This window comes from Astyanax mexicanus, chromosome 9 (assembly GCF_023375975.1).
Source record: "Astyanax mexicanus isolate ESR-SI-001 chromosome 9, AstMex3_surface, whole genome shotgun sequence".
In the NCBI taxonomy this organism is placed as follows: domain Eukaryota; kingdom Metazoa; phylum Chordata; class Actinopteri; order Characiformes; family Acestrorhamphidae; genus Astyanax; species Astyanax mexicanus.
This window is the reverse complement of record NC_064416.1, coordinates 32,939,367-32,963,028: the sequence shown is the minus strand read 5'-3', so window position 1 is coordinate 32,963,028 and position 23,662 is coordinate 32,939,367. Positions and strand designations below refer to the sequence as shown.

Here is a 23,662-nt window from a genome sequence, read left to right as displayed (position 1 = left end):
ATTTTTACTTTTAGCTTTAGCTTTTAGCTTTTACCATTAGCTACTTAAGTGAAATGCTATTTTACAAGATTACTATATGAACAGAGGGTTGCTGTTTATGCTTTTGTTGGAGCAACTACTGCACATAGAAGACTTGTTACAGCTAAATTTTACAGCATTGCTGTGAGGATCTTCCTGCAATCAGCAAAAAAAGAAAAAAAAAACATGAGTAAAGTCATCTTGAACTCCAACAATGGATGGAACTCATCATTCCACTGCTTCTAAGCTCAATTAATGCTGGGGGTCTGTATGCAGCACCTCTGTATTCTCAAAAGATTAATCGTTATTTACACTATAGAGTACTATTTTATGGGCAATAATACTCTATAAGGACTAGACAAATTTCTATTGTCTGTTAGCAGTGTTCTGAGCCTGAAATAATAATAATAATAATAATAATGTTAAAGATACTGTTCTTCCTATTACACTTGAACTTAATTCGAACCTTAACCTAAACTAAACTAAACTAAACTTATGTTTACCCTAACTGTAAACTTAGGAGAAAGTGAAATTCTTAGAGTTTCCTTCGAATTAGAAGCTTTTTTAATGGACAAAAGCATTTTCTCGATTCTTCTTCAAGTACATGGCATACAGTATGTACAAGGCAAGGCAAAAGCTGTAGTGTGACTAGTAAAAAAAATACACCATCACCAGAGGAAGGGAGGTGTAGTAGTGTGAATAAAACAACTACAAATTGAATGTCAGTAAAACAGCACCACCAGTGGATGGAAGGTGTAGTGTGGATATACTAAACTAAGTTGTTTTGTGACTTGTAAAATGAAAGTAAAAGTTCTGAATTTTTTGGGTAGTATTTTAGTTGAATATGCTTCGATTTTAGGAAATCTGGTTGCTTTGTAGCATCAGTTTTAGGATCATTTGGAGCACATGATTTAGTAGATTAGTTACATTTAGTTAAATTGTACATACAGCATGTTTGTATAATATAGTAAATATACTTTAGCTGTACACATTGTGGCGGTTAGTTTTGAATGAGTATTTCCGTATGTGATGCTCGATTGTACCTCATAGTGCAGATTGTGTGTGTGTGATTGTGTATATGTGTGTGTGTGTGTGTGTGTGTGTGTGTGTGTGTATTTGCCTGGGTGCGGCTGGCAAATCTCCCGAGGCTGGAGATATGAAACCTATGTTGATCTTTTTCGTCTCACAACACAAATAAACACAACATCTCACACAACTGCTGAGACTTTCCAGAAAAAGCCCACCACCCCACGCCCCCACCCGTCTCACCCCACACACTAACACACATATGCGCCCCCCACCCAAACATACACACACTCATACGCACACTCATACGCAGAGGTGTCCTGTAAGCAGTCTGGATCTGATGGCAGCAGCGTAATCATTTCATACACATCTGTGTACATGGTGTGTGTTTGGTTGTGTTTACTCAGACTCTGATTAACATTCCAGTGTGTCATTAAGCTTATACACAGCGGAGCAGGGCGGGGACAGCCCTCCCCCTTCCCCCAGCCTCGAGTCACACCGCCAGAACAGCCGTGCTGCTGACTAATTCACACACACACACACTTATATATACACACACACTTGTATATACACGCATGCAAGCGAATATACACGAACATCTTAATGCACAGCAGAGGAGCGCATGCATGAGAATAATGCTGAGATGCAAATGACAGAACAGCTGTGTGCAATATGCTAATATGCTAATATCATAATAAAGCATAACATTATGACCAAGCTTTCACGCTTCCATGTTTCTACACCCATTATCAGTTCTTCTCAGCTCCACACAGCAAAAAAAAAGAGTTAAACAAAAATGTGTTAAATTGTGTGAGTTTATTGTCCAACTTATACTACAAGTTGAGTTGGGGGGAACTCTTTGGAGGTGTATCAGAGTATTTCAGAGTTTATTCCAAGGTGTTGAGGAGCGTGACTGAACTCTCTAATAGGCGTGTCCCCCCAATCCCAGCTCACCATCAGTGTGTAGTCTTGCCCACAAGGGCTATTCTCCATGGGGTATTTCATATAATGGCTGTTTGCCTGGCTGACGTGTTGTTGGCTATAAGAGCAAGTTACCCCATCTTCTGCACTGTTAAGAACTGCAATGCTGCCATGCAATAAAAAAATATACACTGGCATAAACTTGTTGAGTGTGAAATTGTTATTGTAATCAGTAATGATGCCTTTTTGTTGTCATTTTTACTCCTAAATGTTCCAGGGGTTTTAAATATTAGTTAAATATTATAATATTAGTTTATTAACACAAATGTTTGCATTATTTGTTAACACTGTGAAGGAGTTTATGGTAAAATTAACTCCAGCTGAGAGCTGTATTTTACTCTAGTTAAAAAAAAAGTTAAAAGGCCAACTCCCAGAGTTCGTTTATGAGTTAATGAGTTTATATTAACTCTTTTAGGGAGTGTATTCCAAAAAAAAAAAAACAGAATTTGCTGTGCACTAATCATATTGGAGTATAGTAGTTCTATAATTACTTTTCTTTGCATACTGTACTATCTATCCTACTTTCACCCTAATATTCAGTGGTCAGGATCCTACAATATAGACCACCACAGTACAGGTATTATTATTTCGGTGGTGGGTCAGTTATTCTCAGCACTGCAGTGACTCTGATTAGCCTGGTGGTGGTTTATGAGGTGTTAGGTTTAAGTGTTGCGTTGGTATGAGTCTATTAGACACAGCAGTGCTGCTGGAGTTTTTAAACATCTCAGTGTCACTGCAGGAGAAATAAGAACTAACCAGTCAACATTGCCCTGTGGTCAGTGTCCTGTATGTGCCCACTGATGATGGACTAGTGGTAGACTTTATCTACAAGTTGAAAGAGCTATAGGTAGGAGTGTCTTATAGAGACAGGTGGCACTCTCCTCTCCTCACTCCCAGTGTGATGCTGTCTGACACAGGCATCTGTTTGCTGATGTACCAGAGCTGGTGATCTGGTGCTTTCCTCCAATTGCATTTTGATGCTGCTTAGTGATGCTGCATTGATTGGCAGCAGTTGGAAAAGAGGCAGATACTGCAGTTGGCTCTGTGTGTCACACAAATTGAACCTTATTTTATCAATCTTTAGGCAAGCCGTCAACCATGCACCACACAGCTTGATTTATGGATTGTTAGTGTGTCTTTGCTATCATAACAACGGGAAAAGTGCAGTACACATTGGCATGGCTTGAAAGTCACAAATGGCATGTACTAATTCTCTTAAATTAATGGGTGTAACAAGAAATAAACCAATTGGTGTGTCACTTACTTAATTCCCTTTAAGAGCCAGGTGTGGTCTGACGTTGGATGATTGCTATTTCAATGGTGCGTGGCGTATACTGCCTCCTCCATCCCTCAATGTTTTTGCTCATGACTATGGCCCAATCTTATTTCACCCCTTGGCTCTACCACTTAGCACTACATTTACATTTATTAGCATTCACCAGATGTTTCATTGTTAACTTTAAACTATCCATGGCTAGTTTGTTGAGACTAGGATCAAAGGATACATCAAGCTTTGATAATGTTTAGATACCTATGAGTATTTTTTTTAAGATTAGTTTAGAAACTATTTGAAAAGATGAATTTTCAGTCTGCATTTGAAAACCTTAGTGAAAGTTTGTTACACCACCTTGTTCCAAAGACAGAGAAGAGCCTGGATGTTTGTTTTCTATGGGTCTTGAGTGATGGTGGGTCAAGCCACCAAGAGCTCATGATGCCGATCTTGCCCATCTTTGACCGTTGCCATCAAGTTTATTGGAGCCGGTCCATTTTTGGCTTTGTAGGCCAGAGTCAAGGTTTTGAATCGGATGCAAGGGAGCAACAGGAAGCCAGTGAAGGGAACACAGAAAAGGATTCACATGACTGAACTTTGGAAGATTGAAGTCTTGCTGCCTCGTTCTGAACTAGTTGCAGGGTTTTGGTGGTTTGCAGTGGAAGACCAGCCAGTAGTGAGTTGCAGTTGTCAAGTCTTGAAATGATGAGAGTTTGCACAAGCACTTGAATGGCTTTCTTAGAGAGGAAGGGTCAAATTCTCCAAATGTTATAAAAGAGAAATCTGCATGACCAAGTCAGAAACAAATGGTTCGAGAATGATAACTATGGAGTGATCAGTGAGTTCTCAAAGGAGATGGAGAGATTGTGGTGAAGACCTGTAGTTCCTGGGATGAACAGAAGGTCAGTCTTGCTGGGGTTGAGTTGTAGGTGATGAGAAGTCAACCAGGATTTTCTTTGTCTTGGTAAAACTACATTTCTTTATCCTTGACACGACTTAGCTATGTTACACACTTGGCAGCTATACAAAATTCAATTCCTTGAGAGTGTATAACATCCACTCGTCCGACCACACATAACCAGAGCATATTTAAATAAAGCATTGAGGAATTCAGCAATAAAAGACCATCTGCAAATCTTCATTTATGTGCATGCACTCCAGCATATGAATAGACCGGAGTATAGAAATGCAATCACTCAGAGGAAATATGAACACGGGCTCCAGCACCAGGGCTCGGCTCAGATCTGGGACAGATCTGGATCGCATGCAGAGCAGATTGAATCTGTGATGGAAATGGAAAGCCACGTGCGGGGTGTATTGGGCTGAAGCGGCGCTGGCCTTCTGCTGCTGCCGCTGCTGCATTATTTCTGCTTTGCCTTCGGTCACTTATCCAGATTTTTGCGAGCGATCGCCGCCCACTCACCAATGTGCTTTCAATTTGGCCGCAATTTGAGAATTTGTTTAAATTACAGCCGAGGGGAGGGGCAGAGGTGAACTGCTGGCGTTGTCTCAGCTAAACCAGAACAGCCAGTAAACTAGAGAGAGAGAGAGAAAGAGTGGGAGTGAATGAGCGAGGATGTGCAAGTGTGTTAGAATGTAGTGAAGGATTATGTGAGTAAATAAAAAATGAAAAGCCTGCCTTTATGTGGGTATAAGAATGAATTAAAGAATGAATTTGATATGATGGTGCATAGCAGGTGAATTGATTAATACATGATGGCTGCCTTTCTAAGGATGTTTCTTGTTTTATCTGCTCAAACTAACTTCATTCATTAATATACAGTACCAATCAAAAGTTTGAATCATATTATTTTAATATGAATAAAATATGAAGAAAGACACGTGGAAGTATTTTGTAAACAAAAAAGTGTTAAACAAACCAGAATACAGCTCTGGAAAAAAATAAGAGTTTCTTTTTCAATTTTTTATTGAAAACATCTAGAATATAACCAAGAGGAAGACGGATGATCACAAGCCATCAAACCAAGCTGAACTGCTTAAAATTTTGTTCAAGTAATATTTGTTTTATATTTTAGAGTCTTCAAACTCACGCACTTTATGCTTAGATGACAGCTGTGCACATCTTCTCTGGATTTCTCAGATTTATGACGTAGAGTCAACCGGAAATAGCTTTGAAAGTATTCTCAAGTGCAGTTGCAAACATAGTCAATAACGTTATGATAAAACTGGCTCTCATCAGGACTGCCTAGAAAAAAAGGATGACCAAGATTCACTGAAGACATGAGGAATAGTGGCTTCTGTTACAAACTGTGCATTTGCTGCATCAGTGAAGACACAATGGAAAAAGGGCAGAGGCAGGGTGTGTGTCACTTTGCAAGTGTGTGTGTGTGTTTTTGTGTGTGTGTGTGGTCAGAACTAAGCTGTAAATGACGTTGTGTGTGAGTAGGTGGGAGAGTTTGATACTATAAGCAGTTGTGAGAAGTTATGATCAGTTATGTAATTGTCCAGACCCTCAGCAGATGTTCCTCAGAGACACTCCTCTACACACACACACACACACACACACAATAAAGTAATTGCTTAGTGCTATTCCATGGTATTATTCATACATGACAATACAATAAAAAAATGCATATTGTGTTTAGAGCAGTTATGTTCATATAATGACATATACAATACATTGCTTTTAAATGCATCATTTTATTATCATATTATTTATTTTGTTATTTTTAAACAAAACAACACAAACTGTTTTTCAGAATCATACAGGACAGTGTGATACAACATATGGTATCTTGAGTTTTGTTATAAATAGTTGAGACTATGTAGAATACCAGCTATAGCCAAAAGAAATGTTCCTTCTTTTTTGGGAGAATTTGGCTTAAGCTTTGCTGAAATATAGCTTATATTAAAAAAATTAAACAAAACTCTCATCTTATTGGACAAATTTATTCTGTATTTAATTTTATATTTTAAAAATATGTTTTTGTGTGTGTGTGGGTGTAGGTTCTCAGTTTACTTTTCAGTGTTTAATGCAGTACAGACTGTAAAAATTACCTCAGGGAGAAATAAAAAAATAATAATAATAGTACATGGAGCATTCTGTAAGTCTCTCTCTGTTCCAAATACTTAAAAAAAGGAAACCCAGCCTCTTTCTTTTTCTTTTTTCTTTTTCGTACACACTGTACTGAACTAGTACTGAACTGTGGGGCTTAGACCAAGGCGTGAACTGCACCATGGATTTGAAATATTGAGAAACATGGAATTGTATAGGTTAATTTGCAGTCATCCACCAGAGGTTAAGGAAGTAGGCATGGGATTGTAAGGTTGCCAGTTTGATACCCTGTACTGACCTAAAGTTGGTAATAGTCCAAAAACATGAAGATCAGGTCAAATGAATACTTTAAAATAGTGTGTGTGTGTGTGTGGGATAGATTTATTTTTAAAAAATCTGAAAGTAGAAGTTTTCCCAATCCCAAAAGTGATGGGATAGCAGTAACTTAATGTTAAAGTGTTACTTAATGGGGGCTTGGAAATGCTACACATGTATACCTAATGAGGTATTATCTTGTGAGTGAGGCTGAACACTGGCCAGCGTGCTCATAGCAAGGCAACATGAATTCTGGACTCTCGAAACCACAGTGTCACATGTGTACTGGGAATACATCGTAGAACACAATTCTAGCCAGATGCCGCCGGTCACCATCATTATTTCCCCACAGCCCAGTGGATGGTAATCATGGTTAATGTTAATGACACATATCAGTGCAGCGTTGTTTAGCTTCTGTGGGTGAGGGAACATGATAGTAGTTCCTGTCCCATGACTTATTGTATGTTATTATAGTCTCTCTATCTCTCTCCTCTGTGTCTGTATGTGTGTTTGGTGATGTTGGGGGGGTTGTGGGGAGTTGTGGGCTATTTTTCTTCGGGGGTCTGCAGTGTTTGATTGCCGTGTGAGGATTTAACCCCACACAATGCCGGGCCCTGTTCTGTGGCCACAACACCACAGTGCTTGAGGATGAGGGGCCCCGAGGTTAAAATATGTGTGCAGCACCCCCTCCTCCCACCTAACACACACACACACACACACACACCCTGCCCTACTGCACCCGTGTCAACACAAGAAAAACATTTCAAAAAATGACTTTCTCTGCTCTTTATTCAGATGAATGCCTCCTTTATACTAAGAGTCGTTGAATGCAGATGTGTGTTGGTTTATGTTGTTTTTAAAAAATGAAAAATTATGCTATTGTTCATTTCTAAACATCGAAGTCAGTTTGATTTAAATAGGTCAGCAGTACATAATAAAGCACAATGTTCACATTCACAATCTATATGAAAAGGTTAGGATTTTGATACACTGATAACAAAAACGGAATATATAAAAAACATTAAGTTTTTTTTTTATTATTTCTGTACTGATCTTTCTTGATAAAATATTTCTTTTACACAATTTATCTTATTTCTTTACTTTTGTATTTTATGAGAAAGAAAATATATGAAAAATATATATATTATATATATATATATATATATATTTATTTATTTATTTTATTTTATTATTATTATTATTTTTTTTGATGTGTTGCCAGAATCTATCGGGAAGATAATGCTTATGGGCAATTACATAGTATTTTCATATTAATGAATACTTAATAACGTTCCCATGAAGTGATTGCATCCTAATGTACTGTATTTGTTACATTTACACTGGGTTGTTTTAATAATCAGTTATGTTAACAAATAGTAAAAAATATTCTTGAAAATTACCCAATATCAGCATAGTAATTACATTTTAATACATGTTTAATAACAACTTCCCATTTGATTTTATGATGGTGTTTAATTTAACCTTTTTTGATGTTAAGAATTGCATTTCAGTGTCCAAATAGGAAAGGCTAAAAAATAACTATGAATAATTGAATTTATATATTAATAAGTATTTTATATGTAATTTACCATCAACAGTACAACTTTCCAAATTTCCTTTGATGTGATGTGCTTGTTTAATGATTGTGTTGTTTTTGTGTTGCAGGTAGCTCATCACTATCGTATAATGCACCATCTCACACTGACCAGTCTCCTCGTCTGCCCGCCAAAGAAGGTAGGACTGAATTCTTCTGTTCTGCAGGTTGTGAACACATGCAGTTTAAACAGTACTGCAGTCTTTTAATTGATATGTGTAGTGTTTAAATTAGCATCATACAGTCAATTAAAATAGAAATAACAACTTACAACTAAACAGAAATCATGCTGACAACAATTTAAACATTTGAATTATTACCAGCTTTCAGCAAATCACTCTCTATTTCTTTTTTTCTCTCTCCCTCTCTCTATCTTATTGTCTCTTCCTCACTGACACTCTCTCTGTCTTACTCACTTTCTCTCACTGTCACTGCCTCTCTCTCTCTCACTCTCTCTTTTTATCACTCTCACTTTCATTCTCACTGCCTCTCTCACTCACTCTGTCTTACTCTCACTTTCACTCTCCCTCTTTCTCACTCACTCACATACTCTCCCTCTCTCTTTTTCTCTCCCTCTCCCTCTCTCTTTCCTGCTGTCTCATTCTCACTCCCTCTATTTTAATCTCCCACTCTCTCACTTTCACTCTCCCTCCCTCCCTCTCTCTCATTACCCTCTATCTCTCTCACTCTCTCTTTTTTTCACTCTCAATTTCATTTTCACTGCCTCTCTCACTCACTCTGTCTTACTCTCACTTTCACGCTACCTCTTTCTCACTCACTCACTCGCTCACTCACATACTCTCCCTCTCTCTTTTTCTCTCTCTCTCCCTCTCTCTTTCCCGCTGTCTCACTCTCACTCCCTCTATTTTAATCTCACACTCACTTTCACTCTCACTCCCATACTCTCTCCCTCTCTCTCTCATTACTCTCTATCTCTCTCACTCACTCTTTTACTCTCTCTCTCTCTCACACTACCTTCATTCTCTGACACTGTCTCTTTATTCTCTCTCTGTCTCTCTCTCTCTCTCTCTCTCTGTCTCTGAGTGAGTGTTCGATGGTTGAGACCTGCTCGCTCGCTCGTCCAGCAGGTGTTGTCTTTGTTCCGGATAAATAAAGAAGCGTGGCTGTTGAGTTGTTCATTCAGCGTCCACCTGAATGTGGAGAGCTATTCAGAGTGCTGTGAATTAGCATAACAAAAGCCACGTGCCCTACAGCCCAGTGCCAACATACACACAGCGAGCGAGAGACACAGAGAGAGAGAGAGAGAGAGAGAGAGAGAGAGAGAGAGAGAGAGAGAGAGAATGAGTGTAGAGAGGCAGGTGTAATAGACGTCAGTATAAAGAGAGAGGGAGAGAATACAGTAGAAGTGAATGGTGTGTATTTGAATGTTAAAGGTCTGCAGTACAATAGCAGCGGGGCCGGGGTTTAGTTAAGCAAGCTGTTGAGTCAGTCGAGTGTCTGTATTAGACAGTGTTGGTTTTAGAATGAGAGTGTTTGGTGAAAAGCAGCATTTTCTGTTGTAGACACTGGGGTAAATGGGTTTTGGAGGTTGAAACGCCTAAAATTAATCTGCATTGCTTTTTGGGGCGAGTATCCCAGTTCCTTGGTTGTTCCTGAGAAACATATAGCAAAAGCAAATCTATTTTTTATTAATAAATAATAAAATTTTAGCTGGTTTTAAGAAGGATTACAATGATTAAGCATTGCATTGGCCTGTATAGCAGAATTATCACTGAAAATACAGTATATGGTTTGGTCTTGGCGTAGGCTTAATTATCTATCTATCTATCTATCTATCTATCTATCTATCTATCTATCTATCTATCTATCTATCTATCTATCTATCTATCTATCTATCTATCGACATCGACATGTTTTTGATTCTTGTTGTTTCTGATGGAGTAATAATTGTAGTTTATAGTTATAGTGTTTATAGTTGAAATGTCTGTTGTTTTTAATAAAGTTGTTGGTCCTTTTTATTAATATATCTTTGTGATAATAGAGTAAAATATTAGTTAATTTCACAAACACATAAAATCAGGAAATGGGAAAGTTGTTATTAAGTATTTATAAGTATGTAATTACAATATATTAACTCACAAGTCTTCTGTTTGGGCAGTGAAATACATACCTTGCTTTTAAAATCAAAAACAACAAAAAATGTTGTTGTTTCCATCATCTGTATTTGGTGGATTTGTGTGGGAAACGATTGATCTGTATTTCTGCATTGTTTTATTGAGAACATATTAATAGACACCTTGAGAAATATTACATTTTCACACATCAGCGCATTTGTAGACTCAAGAGGCTTTCAGAAGAAGCAATCGATGTATGTTTATGAGGATTCATTGGTGTTTTAGTGGATAAATGTTCAATTTTTTATGTCCTTGTTTTTAATTTTTTATTCTGAAGATCTGAGTGGTTTGGATTGAGCATTTATTGATACATTTGATGTTTTTTGGTGTATCCTGTGTTATATTTATGTAAGGGCATTTGGTGTTTTCTGTTTCTGTAGAACAATTCACTCCAAAAATGGTCAGTGCTCTTGGTCTTGACTGATGCCACATTGAAACACAAATATACAACTTGATACGGATTGCTCTTCAGTAGACGTTCAGTACATGAGCATGTGCTAGCTCTGAGCTAATCTCTTCTGAAGTTTAGTTGTACTTCAGGCCTGTAACAACACTGATAGCTCCGAGGTCCTGAGAGTGGTGCTATCTTGGTTGGAGCAGAGAAGAATAAGTCTAGATAAGTGTGTGAGTAAAAGCAGGATATCTGAACCCTGATGAGCTCCCTCTGCCCCTCGTTACCACCATTAATCCACGGCTTACTGAAGATTAGATAATGACTAAAAGACCATATGATTCTCAGCCCAGAGCATTATGATTGGCAGCTTTTGGCTTCTTTTGTAGGAGCAACTGTCTCCACTGTCCTGGGAAGACTTTACAATAGATTTTGAAGAATTGCTGTGAGGATTTGGTTACATTTAGTGACAATAACATTGGAGGAAGGGGTGATCATCACTCTAACTCATCCCCAACTCATCCATACTCATCCCAAAAGTATTAAATGGAGCTCCATCATTCCAGAGAACACACTGCTCCACAGCTCAATATTGGGGGGCTTTATACCCATCTAGCCCACACTTGTTCAACCATCATGATCTTGCTTGTTATGGTTGGTCATGATGTTCAGCCATCATGGTCTTGCTTGTTATGGTTGGTCATAATGTTCAGCCATCATGGTCTTGCTTGTTATGGTTGGTCATGATGTTCAACCATCATGGTCTTGCTTGTTATGGTTGGTCATGATGTTCAACCATCATGGTCTTGCTGGTTATGGTTGGTCATAATGTTCAGCCATCATGGTCTTGCTTGTTATGGTTGGTCATGATGTTCAACCATCATGGTCTTGCTGTCTTGCTTGTTATAGTTGGTCATGATGTTCAACCATCATGGTCTTGCTGTCTTGCTTGTTATGGTTGGTCATAATGTTCAACCATCATGGTCTTGCTGGTTATGGTTGGTCATGATGTTTAATCATCATGGTCTTGCTTGTTATGGTTGGTCATGATGTTCAACCATCATGGTCTTGCTTGTTATGGTTGGTCATGGTGTTCAGCCATCATGGTCTTGCTTGTTATGATGGTCTTGCTTGTTAAGTCGGTCTTGCTGGTAACTCTGGTCCACCATTCTGGTAATGTTTGTTGAGAAGTTCATATTGCATGTTTTGTTTTAGTTTTTTATGTTTTTTACTTTTTTGACATAATTGGAATCTAGCAAATGCACAGCTAACAATTTTTGGTTAGTCTGTCAAGTTTTTGTTCTAAGTTTACTCAAGATTAGATAATGACTAAAAGACCATGTGATGTTCAGCCCAGAGCATTATAATTGAGGACATTTGGCTTTATTTGTTGGAGAAACTCTCTCTACTGTCCAGGGTGTTGTTTTTTTTTTTTTTTTTACTTCTTGACATAATCAGAATCTAAGAAATGACCAACTAACATTTGCTGCTTAGTAGAAACTTTTTTTTTTTGTACATTACATTCATCGTTTTTAAACTGTTCAACCTGTCAAGTTTTTTGTATGTTCTTTTTGGTAAAAAAAAAGTTTTTATGTAAAATTCTGGAAATGTTGCTGCAACGTCACTCGTGACAACATTTACATTTTTTGTTTTGAGAATGTTACTTTTGACATTTTTATCTTTTAACTGGGAATGATATGTGAGAAACATTGTGTGATGCAAACTTTTCTTATGGTTTGTAACGCTGTGTGAAGGACGGGACGAGGAGAGCGGACGCTAATGCAAGTAATATTTATTTAAGAACTGAAAACAAAACATAAACCAAACAGAAACTCATACACAGGGAGACCAACTAACAGACGGGATTAACACAGCCGTGACAGACGTGTAAACGCACAAGAACCGACCAACTAACACTAATGACAGAGACGCTTAAATACACACACAAGGCGGGAAAGAGAACAGGTAACACCTGGGGACTGACTAATGAGGGGCGGAGCTACAAATGGACACAGGTGAGTGGAAAAACACCAGGGAAGAAACACAGAGAAGCCGGGTCACGTGAGAATAACAGACATGAGAATAGACAGAAAACAGGCAAAAGATGTGACATGGTTATTATGTCAAATATTTTCAGAAAGTTCCTGGAACATTATTTCGGCAATGCTTAAGGTTTACCTTCCTGAAATCTTTTAAAAGCATTACTATACATTCTTATAACATCATAACATGAATGTTTAGAATCTAAGAAATCAAAAAAAAATCTATACGTCTCTGTTTTTGAATGAAATATTAGCATTTAAAATGTTCAATAGTTAATGATATAAGGTTTCGAATACAGCGAGGTCATAAGCACACCGTCCTCTCCAGACTGTTTAGTAGAGCTGGTCTAGACGGCTGGATGAGCTGGACGGTTGTTTTGACTAGCAGAGCTGCAGGCCGGTCTCTGAGGATCCACCACGCCCAGTGCAGCTCAGCTGAGATGAGCTGAGGGAAGGGAAGAGAGGGAGGTCTTTGAGTCTTTGAGGAAAAGTACAGTGATCTGAGTCATTTTCAGCTCAGATAAAGCCAGCATCTATAAACTCTCTCTGTTAACTCCTGCATGCCTTTAACAGCATCTTATACATAAATAACTGCTACTTCTGTGTTCCTATCACATTCAAATCTTTCATTTTGTACTGAGTTATGCTCGCAGTTACATGTGATTCTGTGAAATATTTTTTTTAGTCTCTGGTGTTTTTGGTGAAGAAGTCTTTGATACTTTTAATGCAGTGAGGGCTTTTGATGTAGAACACTTTGATGCTTCAATGTTGTAGTTAGAATGTTTAGTAAGTTTGTTAAGACTTCGGTATTTTTGATGAAGATATCTTTAATGTTTCTGACGTAGATGTCTTTGGTATTAACTGAGAAGGCTTTAGAATTACTCAGATAATATTCAGGACATTGGATTGAAAAGTGTTTTGTGTTTATGGTGGTTACAATTGTGGTGTTTCTATTGAACAGTCTGTTTGGTGTTTTGATATAGAGATATGTGGTGTTTTTTATGTTGATTTTAGAAAGAGGTATTTGGCTATTTGGTATGTAGATTGAGGTCTTGGAATATTTGAAACAAAAGTATTTTGTGTTTTTGATGGTGAGTTTTTGGAATATTTGATACAGTAGCCCTTTGGTGTTTTTGATGGTGAGGTCTTTGGATTTTTTACGTAAGGTCTTTGGAGTATTTGATACAGGAGTTTTGGGGGTTTTGATGACAAGATCATTGGAATATCTGATAGAACAGTATGTGGTGTTTTTGATGTGATTTCTTTAGAATATTTATTAGAATAGTGGTTGGTCTTTTTGATGGTGAGGTCTTTGGAATACAGTATCTGATAGAGCAGTCTTTGATCTTTTTGATGGGGATGTCATTGGAATATCTGATAGAACAGTATTTGGTGTTTTTAATGGTGAGTTCTTTAGAATATTTGATAAAACAGTATTTTATCTTTTTAATGGTGAGATATTTGAAGTATTTGATACAGCAGATATTTGGGGGTTTTGATGGGGATGTCATTGGAATATCTGATAGAACAGTATTTGGTGTTTTTAATGGTGAGTTCTTTAGAATATTTGATAAAACAGTATTTTATCTTTTTAATGGTGAGATATTTGAAGTATTTGATACAGCAGATATTTGGGGGTTTTGATGGGGATGTCATTGGAATATCTGATAGAACAGTATTTGGTGTTTTTGATGGTGAAGTCTTTAGAATATTTGATAGAATAGTATTTGGTGTGATGGTGATGCCTAGAGTATTTGATACTGCAGTTTTTGGTGTTTTTGATGGTGATGTCTGGAGTATTTGATACTGCAGTGTTTGTTTGTTTTTTATGCTGATGTCTGGAGTATTTGATACTGCAGTTTTTTTAATTGTGATGTCTGGAGTATTTACTACTGTAGTTTTTGGTGTTTTTGATGTTGATGTCTGGAGTATTTAATACTGTAGTTTGTGGTGTTTTTGATGGTGATGTCTGGAGTATTTGATACTGCAGTTTTTGATGTTGATGCCTGGAGTATTTGATACTGCAGTTTTTGGTGTTTTTGATGGTAATGTCTGGAGTATGTAATACTGTAGTCTTTGGTGTTTTTTATGGTGATGTCTGGAGTATTTAAAATTGTAAGCTTTGGTGTTTTTGATGGTGATGCCTGAAGTATTTAATACTGTAGTTTTTGGTGACTTGAGTGTTTGATAGATCAGTCTTCAGTGTTTTTGTTGCTGAGCTCTTCAGATAATTTGATAGAGCAGTTTTTGTGGTTTTTGATTAGTAATCCTTGGTGTTTTTGATGCAGAAGTATATAGGGCTTTTGATGGAGAGGTCTTTGGCATTCTTGAAGTCATCTGATTACAAAGTGCCATCAAAAACATAACAGAGAGGTTTTCATTAAAAAATAAAACAAGACTGTATCCACTATGGTAACTTTACAACACTCATATAAATTTATCTTACCTTCCTTTCTGTTTTCTTTTATTTTGTGATCTGTAAGTCAGGGGCTTCAGCCTGAGCTTATCACTTCACTTATCACAAGTAAAGCAAATTAAATCGTTTATCCCCATATTGATTAAGAACTTCCACTTGTGTGCTCTATCCCACACTGCCTCACATTTCACACTACACTCTAAAAAACAGAGGTACGATGTGAGTACTTTTTTGTACTCGAAGGTACATTCTTTATAATTGTACCCTCAAAGGTACAATATTGGTCTTTACAGGGTCAGATTTGTTCCCTCTGAAGTACAAAGTCATTTCTAACAGCAATAAGTACAGATTTGTACCATTTAACCAGCCAAAAGGTACATTCAGTATTCTGCATCACTGTACTAATGAACAGTATATATTTAAATTGCACATTTTTTTATTAGAAAGCCAGACATTTTTGTATCATCAAGTTTTTGAGCCATTTTTAGTTGATGACAATGTTTATAATCTTTATAATCTATACTGGCACAAAAACCATGGGTACAAAAAAGTACTTTCACTGAAAGGTACTTTTTTGAACCTTAATATAAGGTACAGCCCCAGCGACAAGCTTTGTACTCTTTTAAGTACAAATCTGTACTTATATTTCTTAGAGTGTACTTACTAGTGAACCATCCAAACAGCTACCATTCCAGATGCAAAATATGCTCATTTTCAGAGCTGGAATTTGCTACCATTGGAGATCTAGAGTGACCACATTAACAGTAGGGGCCTCACGCTCGGGGAGAGTTCAGGGAGCTTTGGGACTGGAGAGTTCGGCATCCATTGCTGTTTTTTCCTCTGTTATGGCTTAAGCTCAGTGTTCCTCCAGCTCCTTGGCCTATCAGACAGTAGTAACGTCCACCGCCATTGTTTTCTTTTCAAATTCCGAAGTTGTGTTTCGTCTGCTCACTCTCTCTAACCTTTTCCCCTTCTTTCTTTCTCTCTCTCTCCTGGAAGGAGGTACGCTGATGTGTGTTTTTTCATGGCGGTGGGGGTGAAAAAAGCGAGGGAAAAAAGGGCCAGGAAAACAAAGAGAGGTTGTGTGCAGGCTCAGCAGGCAGGAAACGTAACTCTCTCAGGACTTTCCCTCCCTCCATCTCTCCCTCTCTTTTTCTCTCTTTTTCTCTCTTTTTCTCTCTCCTTTTCTGTCTCTTTCTGTTTTTCCCTTTGCACCAAAGTTTCATTCCAGATCACTCTAGATAGGTAAAGAAAGAAGGATGGAGACTTTCAGATCTGAAGTGAATAGGGGTGTAAAAAAACATTGATAAGGTAAAATATAACATTACGATTACGAAGGTTTTCAAGACTGGATAGATTATAAAAACAATATTCATTTGTTTTATATGTTTACTTCTATTTGTCCCATTTTCTGCCAATTATCCTACCACTAGCAATGTCCTCAACAGACTCTGTCTCTTGTCAAATCACTGGGTAGCCAGTGATTAGCTAACAGACCCCTGTGCCAGCCAGCATCATATTGATGAATGGTGAGATCACCACCTACCCACCCAGAAAGAGCATGGCCAATTGTGCTCTCTCAGACTCCGGCTGCTGAGGCTTCTGAGAACCTTAGTTTGCTGAACCATTTAGAAACCCCAGTAGTACTATGATTTTAATGAGCATTTTACATGGCAAAGATTAATGTCAGACAGCGGTTCATTTCTTTTTGTCTTAAACTCCTCCCACTAGTTCGCAGTGTTGTATTATGTCTCCAGATCCCACTGTTCTGACTGAACGAAAATGAACTTTTCTTTTACTCTGATTTAATGCATATAACATTGTGTTGTTCATACTGTGACAGTTGCAGACAGTACAATATAGCTCAATGGTTCAATCCCATTTCTCTTTTGTACACCTATTCCTTGTTTTAAAGTGTGCATAAAACATTGGAAATACACAATAAACTATTGCAATATAGTGGGTACTGTAATTTTTAACCAGAGGAAAGACATTTGAGGGTTTCTTTGATTGCTTGTGCCGCCATATTGCTAGTGATTCTTATAGACCTCTGTTTTAAATGTACCTTCGAAAAATCTGTGTTTGAAGAATTATGAAGCCCTAACTCTTTCCCCTACCCCTTCAGCCTAACAAGAATCAGAACACCCTACCCCAGGGCTAAGTGGTAGGGCCAAGGGTTAAAATTTAATTGGGCCAATATGCTAAATTTGTAACATCTGCATTATGATATATTTCACATCGGCAGGTTTTTACCAATACATAGCACTCGGAGTAAGAGAAACTGTGAGAATTCATGAGAACTGCAAAAGAAACTATTGTAGATACTAAGTATTATCTTATAGGTGTTTCATTCCAAGGCATTTTAAACCATTTCTATTGGTCTCTTCATCTTAAACAATTCAATCAATGTAAAACAGTAGAAGTCTCTAGTTCCAAATGGTATAAAAATAATTATGATGTGATATTGATTACTACATTTCCAGATCAAAAGCATTCATTCATTTCTGCACAGTATAAAGAAGCTTGGCTGTTTCGTTCCAACTAAAGCTCTGCTCTAAAATTGACAGACGTGGCCGAAACCAAGTCTGGCTTTCTTTACGTTCACGCTGCTTGTCTGGGAGAGTCAGAAAGACTTCCATAGCTGTGTCGCCCACCCTCAGATACTACAGTATTGTTCTCAGTGAGAAATGTTGGCTCAGGATGTATTGTGATTTTGAAACAAGTGGGCTGTATTTTCAACTCGGTCCAAGCCAAATGTTTGCTTTGTTCTCAGTAGTAAGGGGGTTGTAGGTCCACCCAACTCAGGATTTCAGGAAAAAAAAAAAGAATCCACCAGGAGATGGCAACATTACCTCATTCTTACCAACAGGTCACATGTGAGGGATAGGAAATGTCCTGGATAGGGGATGTGTAGTTAAGTGATTTTATTTTTTTAAGTGAATTTTAGATTTTATTTATATATTATACTTTTATTTTTTAGATCTAGTAAAACAAAGATCTGGGCATGTTTGACAGTCGCCTCAAACCTCTCAGGATATTATTGGACTCCTAACAAAATGTAAAAGGTTCCCTATGATATACACAGTGGCTTTACTGCTCTTTACAACCTGACTGGTAAAATTCATACACATGAATTTTAGATTAAAAGGAGCACTGACGATTTTTGGAAAAATTAAAGGATTTCAATTGTACCTTGGTAAATATGGTAGTATATATGTAGTATAAAACTGATATAGTTTAATATATTTTAATGAGTAACTACATGGGTATAGAAGCTTGATATACAATGTTTGAACAAATGATGGAAAGCAAAGCAAAACAACATAAACCAAGTCTTCTAAAACATTCAGATTCTGTAGTTCTTCTAAAGTTATTTTTTACTTATTTATTAAAATTTTGACAGCTTTTTTAATGCTGTTCTTACTTCATAACTCAAAATGAGCAGTGCCTTAAGCAATCAGTAGCCTGGTGATTAGGGCCAGCAGGGCAGCGTGCTGTCTGAGTGATGGGGGTAATGATTAGCAGCGATAGAGGGATAATTTCCGCGCGGGACAGAAGGATCAGCGTTCTGCTGCGAGGCACAATGAGATATATTCTGGGAACACATATGAAACCCGGCGGCCGTCCAGAACACGCATGGGAAACATACAGCTGTCTCTCTGATTTCCTGCCGTCTACATCCACTGGCTCGTTCCCTTCAGAGTGCACACTTCTTATTTCTTTTAGCAATAAGAGCTTAATGATAGCACTATACTTTACTTCTACAGTTACTTGTGAAAACAAAGGATGGAAATAGGTGTGGTTTTGTTGTTTCCTCTTTACTCCAGTAGCAGCGTTTTTTGGAAGATTGCTGTGAGATTGTTTTGATTGCACCCAGTTTTAGTTTTAGTGAAGCCAGTTAACGATAATAGATGACTACTTATTTCCGCTCAGACACAACACAAAAAAAATGGGAGTGTTGTGGAGCTCTGTATAAACTTATATCTACCATCTGCACCATCTAAAGAAGAGGAGCTGCATTGGTGATTGAAGATGCAAAACTTATGAAAAGATCATAAATGTATAGATATTTATAGACATTAGGGTGGATGTTTGAAATTCCTTTGGAAGGTGGTGAATATAATGATATACATTACAGTAAAAGTTTCATGGAGCCCCAAGGCACTTCCAACTTTTTCTTCCGTTGTGTATCAAAGCGAAGCTACAGCTCTGGAAAAAAAATAAGAAACCCATTAAAAATGGTCTCCTTGATTTTATCAAATTGAAAACCTCTGGAATATAATCAAGAGGAAGATGGATGATCACAAACCATCAATCCAAGCATTATCCATTATCCAAAAGCAGTGTGTAAGACTGGTGGAGGAGAACATGTCAAGATGCATGAAAACTGTGATTAAAAACCAGGGTTATTCCACCAAATATTAATTTCTGAACTCTTTTTCTTTGCATTATTTGAGGTCTGATATATACTTTTTGATATTTCAGCCATTTCTCATTTTTTCTGCCAATAAATGCTTTAAATTACAATATTTTTATATGGAATTTAGGAGAAATGCTGTCCGTAGTTTATAGAATAAAACAACAAAGTTCATTTTACTAAAACATATACCTATAAATAGTAAAATCAGATAAACTGATTCAGAAACTGAAGTGGTCTTATATTTGTTTTTCCAGAGCTGTATGCTACAAATAGCTGTAAATAAAGGCAAATATACTGTTGGAATGTTGGATTAGTCTGGCTAGCTACATTATGATTAGAATCCACAACAGTAACTAGCCTACTTATTAGTAGACTGCATGCATGTAGAATACGATACTAGAAATCCATTTAATATGAAAGGACCAGACAATTTATTCTAAATTCACAGTTAAAAGTTGCTTGAGGAACTTTTAGAGGTTCTTCGTAGTGAAAGTATACAGAGATCAGTAGATTATAGTGTTGGGAGAACATGTTTTTCTAAAATCTTTTTCTCGAAGGTTCTTTAAAGCACTTTAAGGGGTTCCTAGACAGTTTCAAATTGAAAAATCAGTTTAAAAGTTAATGCAACAGATGAACATTTAAAGAAAAAAAAAAACTCATTTAGGTTAGATAAGGTAGATACTGTAGATGAAGTCTGTTTCACTGCTCCACATCCACATGCTACTCCTCTATCTACCAGATGACGTTGAGTATGGCTTCTTTGGACTATTGCATGGCTGCTCCAGAGCATCTTTATGTGGATGCTGTATGTGCAATTAAATAAACACTTGTGCTCTATAAAGGAGCTGAACTCTGCGCTCAATAAATTGACTGTCTGGATGCTTTTTTTTATGTTTTTTATATGCAGGTCTCTGATGCAATATTAAAAGCAAAAAAAAAATATTTTTTTCTGGCAGATGCAGTTTGCGAAGTGATTTATAGCGAACAAAACCTGAATGGAAATGTTTCATTCTGGGTTTTCAGTGTGTACATGCTACATACTGTGTGTGTGTGTTTGTGTGTGTGTGTGTGTGTGTGTGTGTGTGTGTGTGTGTGTTCAACCGCTCAGTCTGTTGCAACCTCTTTAACTGTAATTTATAGCAGTCATGTTCGGCCTTCGTCCGGCTCTGAGACGATTCTGAAAGCCAGACAAAACCACACGACTCTGACCAGATATCCTCTCTCTCTCTCTCTCTCTCTCTCTCTCTCTCTCTCTCTCTCTCTCTCTCTCTCTCTCACTTTCTCTTTCTATCTTTCTCCACCCCTCTCCCTCGCTTTCTCACCCACACACACACACACGGATCAGGCCACCAGAGGGTGTCTCCTGACATTTCTCGTTTTCCAATACATGCTCATGTTTCCACCAGAAAAAAACTAAAATAAAAATAAATGCAGACTGGTCTGTGAGCCGGCCAGCGAGGATATAGAGATATAAACAGATTTAGTCCAGTCTAAAAAATACCTCTGCAAATTTAACACAACCTCAGTATTTTAATACTTTAATATTTGATTGTCACATTTTGTTAAACATCTTTCCCTTTTTTTCCAGATCCTTCATATGATGCTGTAAGGAGGACAGGCTGGTCGAACAATATGCACAGTGGCAAAGGTAAATATACTGAATTTATTTATGTATTGGTGTTCCGTTCAATACTTTTTGGATGAGATGAAACCTAAAGCCCTCGTCACTGAAAGCAATCAAATATCCTCACAGCAATGCTCCAAAAAGACTGAATAAACAGACAAACAATAATTTTGTCCATACAGTGCTTTGTGCTTTACTTCCCAAAACTACAGAGGTATTGTTTATTTATTACTAGAAATGATTCTCTAATAATTCTATTTTATAGCTTTTTCATCACATTTTAAATTAATAAGGAGGTCAAGTCAATGGAAAGTTATGAGACTTCAATCGTCCGCATAAAAAAACGAATTTTCAATTTAAAAAAGGGTAAAATATGGGGTAAAAAATTTCCATTCATTGTTTTAAAAATTTCAACATAACAAACTCATTAAGACACAATGGTGGTGACAGGAAGTTGGTATTTTTGAGAGAAAATGTAAAAAAAAACACTACATGTAGCTTAGAGAGGTTAAACAAGACAAAAATGTTGCATTTCATTACTATTGGACAGAAAACATATATTTCCAAAACAAATAAATAACCTTTTGAGCATAAATATAATATGTTACATATTATAACAGTTCATTTTGAATCATTTTTCTTGGTACATTCATCTTGATTCTAGTCTACAAACTAGCTTTGGATATCTTAAGTAACTTTGAAGCACTGTTGTAAGTCGCTCTGGATAAGGGCGTCTGCTAAATACCATAAATGTAATGTAAATGTAAATGTAGAAACAGTGTAAATACAACTATCGAATTCACATTTAGTCGAAAAGTCTTTGCAACAGCACAGATATAAAACATCAGAAGAACAAAACAATCTAGTCCTTAAGTATTTTTTGTATTTGTGTATTTGTTTATGTATTTGTTTTAAAAGCACTATTATTTCTAAGTGGGGAGAGGACAAAATATTCTAATAAATGGCATCAGTGTGTTTCTGCTACTATTCATTTAGGTATAACAGCTTTTGCTGGTTACCTGAGTAACCACAGTGCTGCTAATGGTGCTGATGCAAGAGCTACTGCGATCATGGAGATATCAGACTCAGCACTTATCTGTTCATTAATGCACAACAACCCACAGAAATGCAGAATTAGAAGTGAAGAGAGAAGGACAGAAGCCTCTCTAAAATCACAGTGCATGTTTTAAAAGTAACTTAGATGCAATTTTACATTCTCACCAAAAACTTGCAATCGTTTGTCACTTTAAATAAATACCTTGAATCAAATTCTAGTCTAATACTGTTCAAATTGTTAATTTGAGCAAAATTGACCAAGCCCACTTCACTTTACATCGTAACAGTTGAGTTAGGCAGGCATTGCCAGAAATCGATGGAATTTCCCCTTTAATCTGTATAAGTATTTTCTTTAGCGAGTGATCTATAGAACAGGGGGCCAGTGATTAGGAGTCCAGCCTTTGGTTGTGAGCTTTAGCGCTCCATTAAGCACTTAGTGGTGCGACCAGCTGCCGGACTTGTTTTTCTTGGACGAGGCCTGGTGCGTGGAGGGACATTGACTTAATGTGTCTGCTCACTGTCTCATTCTCTCCCAGGCTCCCCGACGGTCGTCTCTCAGAACGTGTCCAAGAGCACTGAACAGAGCCGGCCGCAGCCAGGTAACAGATCCTGCACTTTAATTCGTCTGAAGTATGGAACATTTTAAATACAGAACAATAAGAGGACTATGGGAACACTTGACTCCTGACTACGGCACTTAACACTGTCCGATCTCTCCCACAGATCCATATCAGATTCTCGGGCCCACAAGCAGTCGACTTGCCAACCCAGGTAGGAAGATGAACTGTTTTATGGCATTTTTCCACTGTATGGTGCCCACACTACTCAACTTAGTTTTTTAGTACCTGCTCACTCCTTGTTCCAAGGAAGAGTTTTTCCCCACCAAAACGTCCACATTAGATGTGGACTCTCCCAACCTCCCCCAGCAAGTTTTAAATCCTGTTATGTTGCTGAACGAGTGGTAGAATAATCATCTAGCAACTAGGTGGCCTGGGTTCAAATTCTAAGTTGACCAAGAGTCTTGTCTACTCTACCCTTAGGTCCTATTAACTACTACTACTGCTAGGTCAATCACCCAGATAGGAAGCTATGCTAAAAATGACAAGACATGGGTTCAATTCCCTGTCTGGGTGAGCCCTTATTGAAACTTTTAAAAAGTGTGATAAACCTTTTAAATACCCTTGATTCAATGAGCAGGATTCCCAATATTTTTATAAGTCTTAGCATTGTACCCCATTAAATACAAATCATTCAGCTAATTATAAATACCTTCATGACTTAAATGTATGCAATCTAGATTGCCTGTACCATGCCTGGGTGCAGTATCCCCCAAAGTTTGCTTGTATTATTGGAACATG

General features: G+C 37.4%; 2 protein-coding genes across 4 annotated transcripts in view; one reads left to right on the top strand and one right to left on the bottom strand.

Annotated features, from left to right (window-relative positions):
• LOC103026716 (ATP-sensitive inward rectifier potassium channel 1) overlaps positions 1–23,662 on the bottom strand; it is a 342,879-nt gene that overhangs the window by 158,592 nt on the left and 160,625 nt on the right. The gene's annotated exons all lie outside the window — the stretch shown is intronic.
• Positions 1–23,662, top strand: part of fli1 (Fli-1 proto-oncogene, ETS transcription factor) — a 59,654-nt gene that overhangs the window by 32,781 nt on the left and 3,211 nt on the right. For all 3 annotated transcript variants that reach the window (XM_049483680.1, XM_022679743.2, XM_049483681.1), the window contains 4 exons: positions 8,292–8,360; positions 21,213–21,272; positions 22,841–22,903; positions 23,028–23,075. In XM_049483680.1, the coding sequence (XP_049339637.1) occupies positions 8,292–8,360; positions 21,213–21,272; positions 22,841–22,903; positions 23,028–23,075 (240 nt within the window). The remainder of the gene's footprint in view (positions 1–8,291; positions 8,361–21,212; positions 21,273–22,840; positions 22,904–23,027; positions 23,076–23,662) is intronic.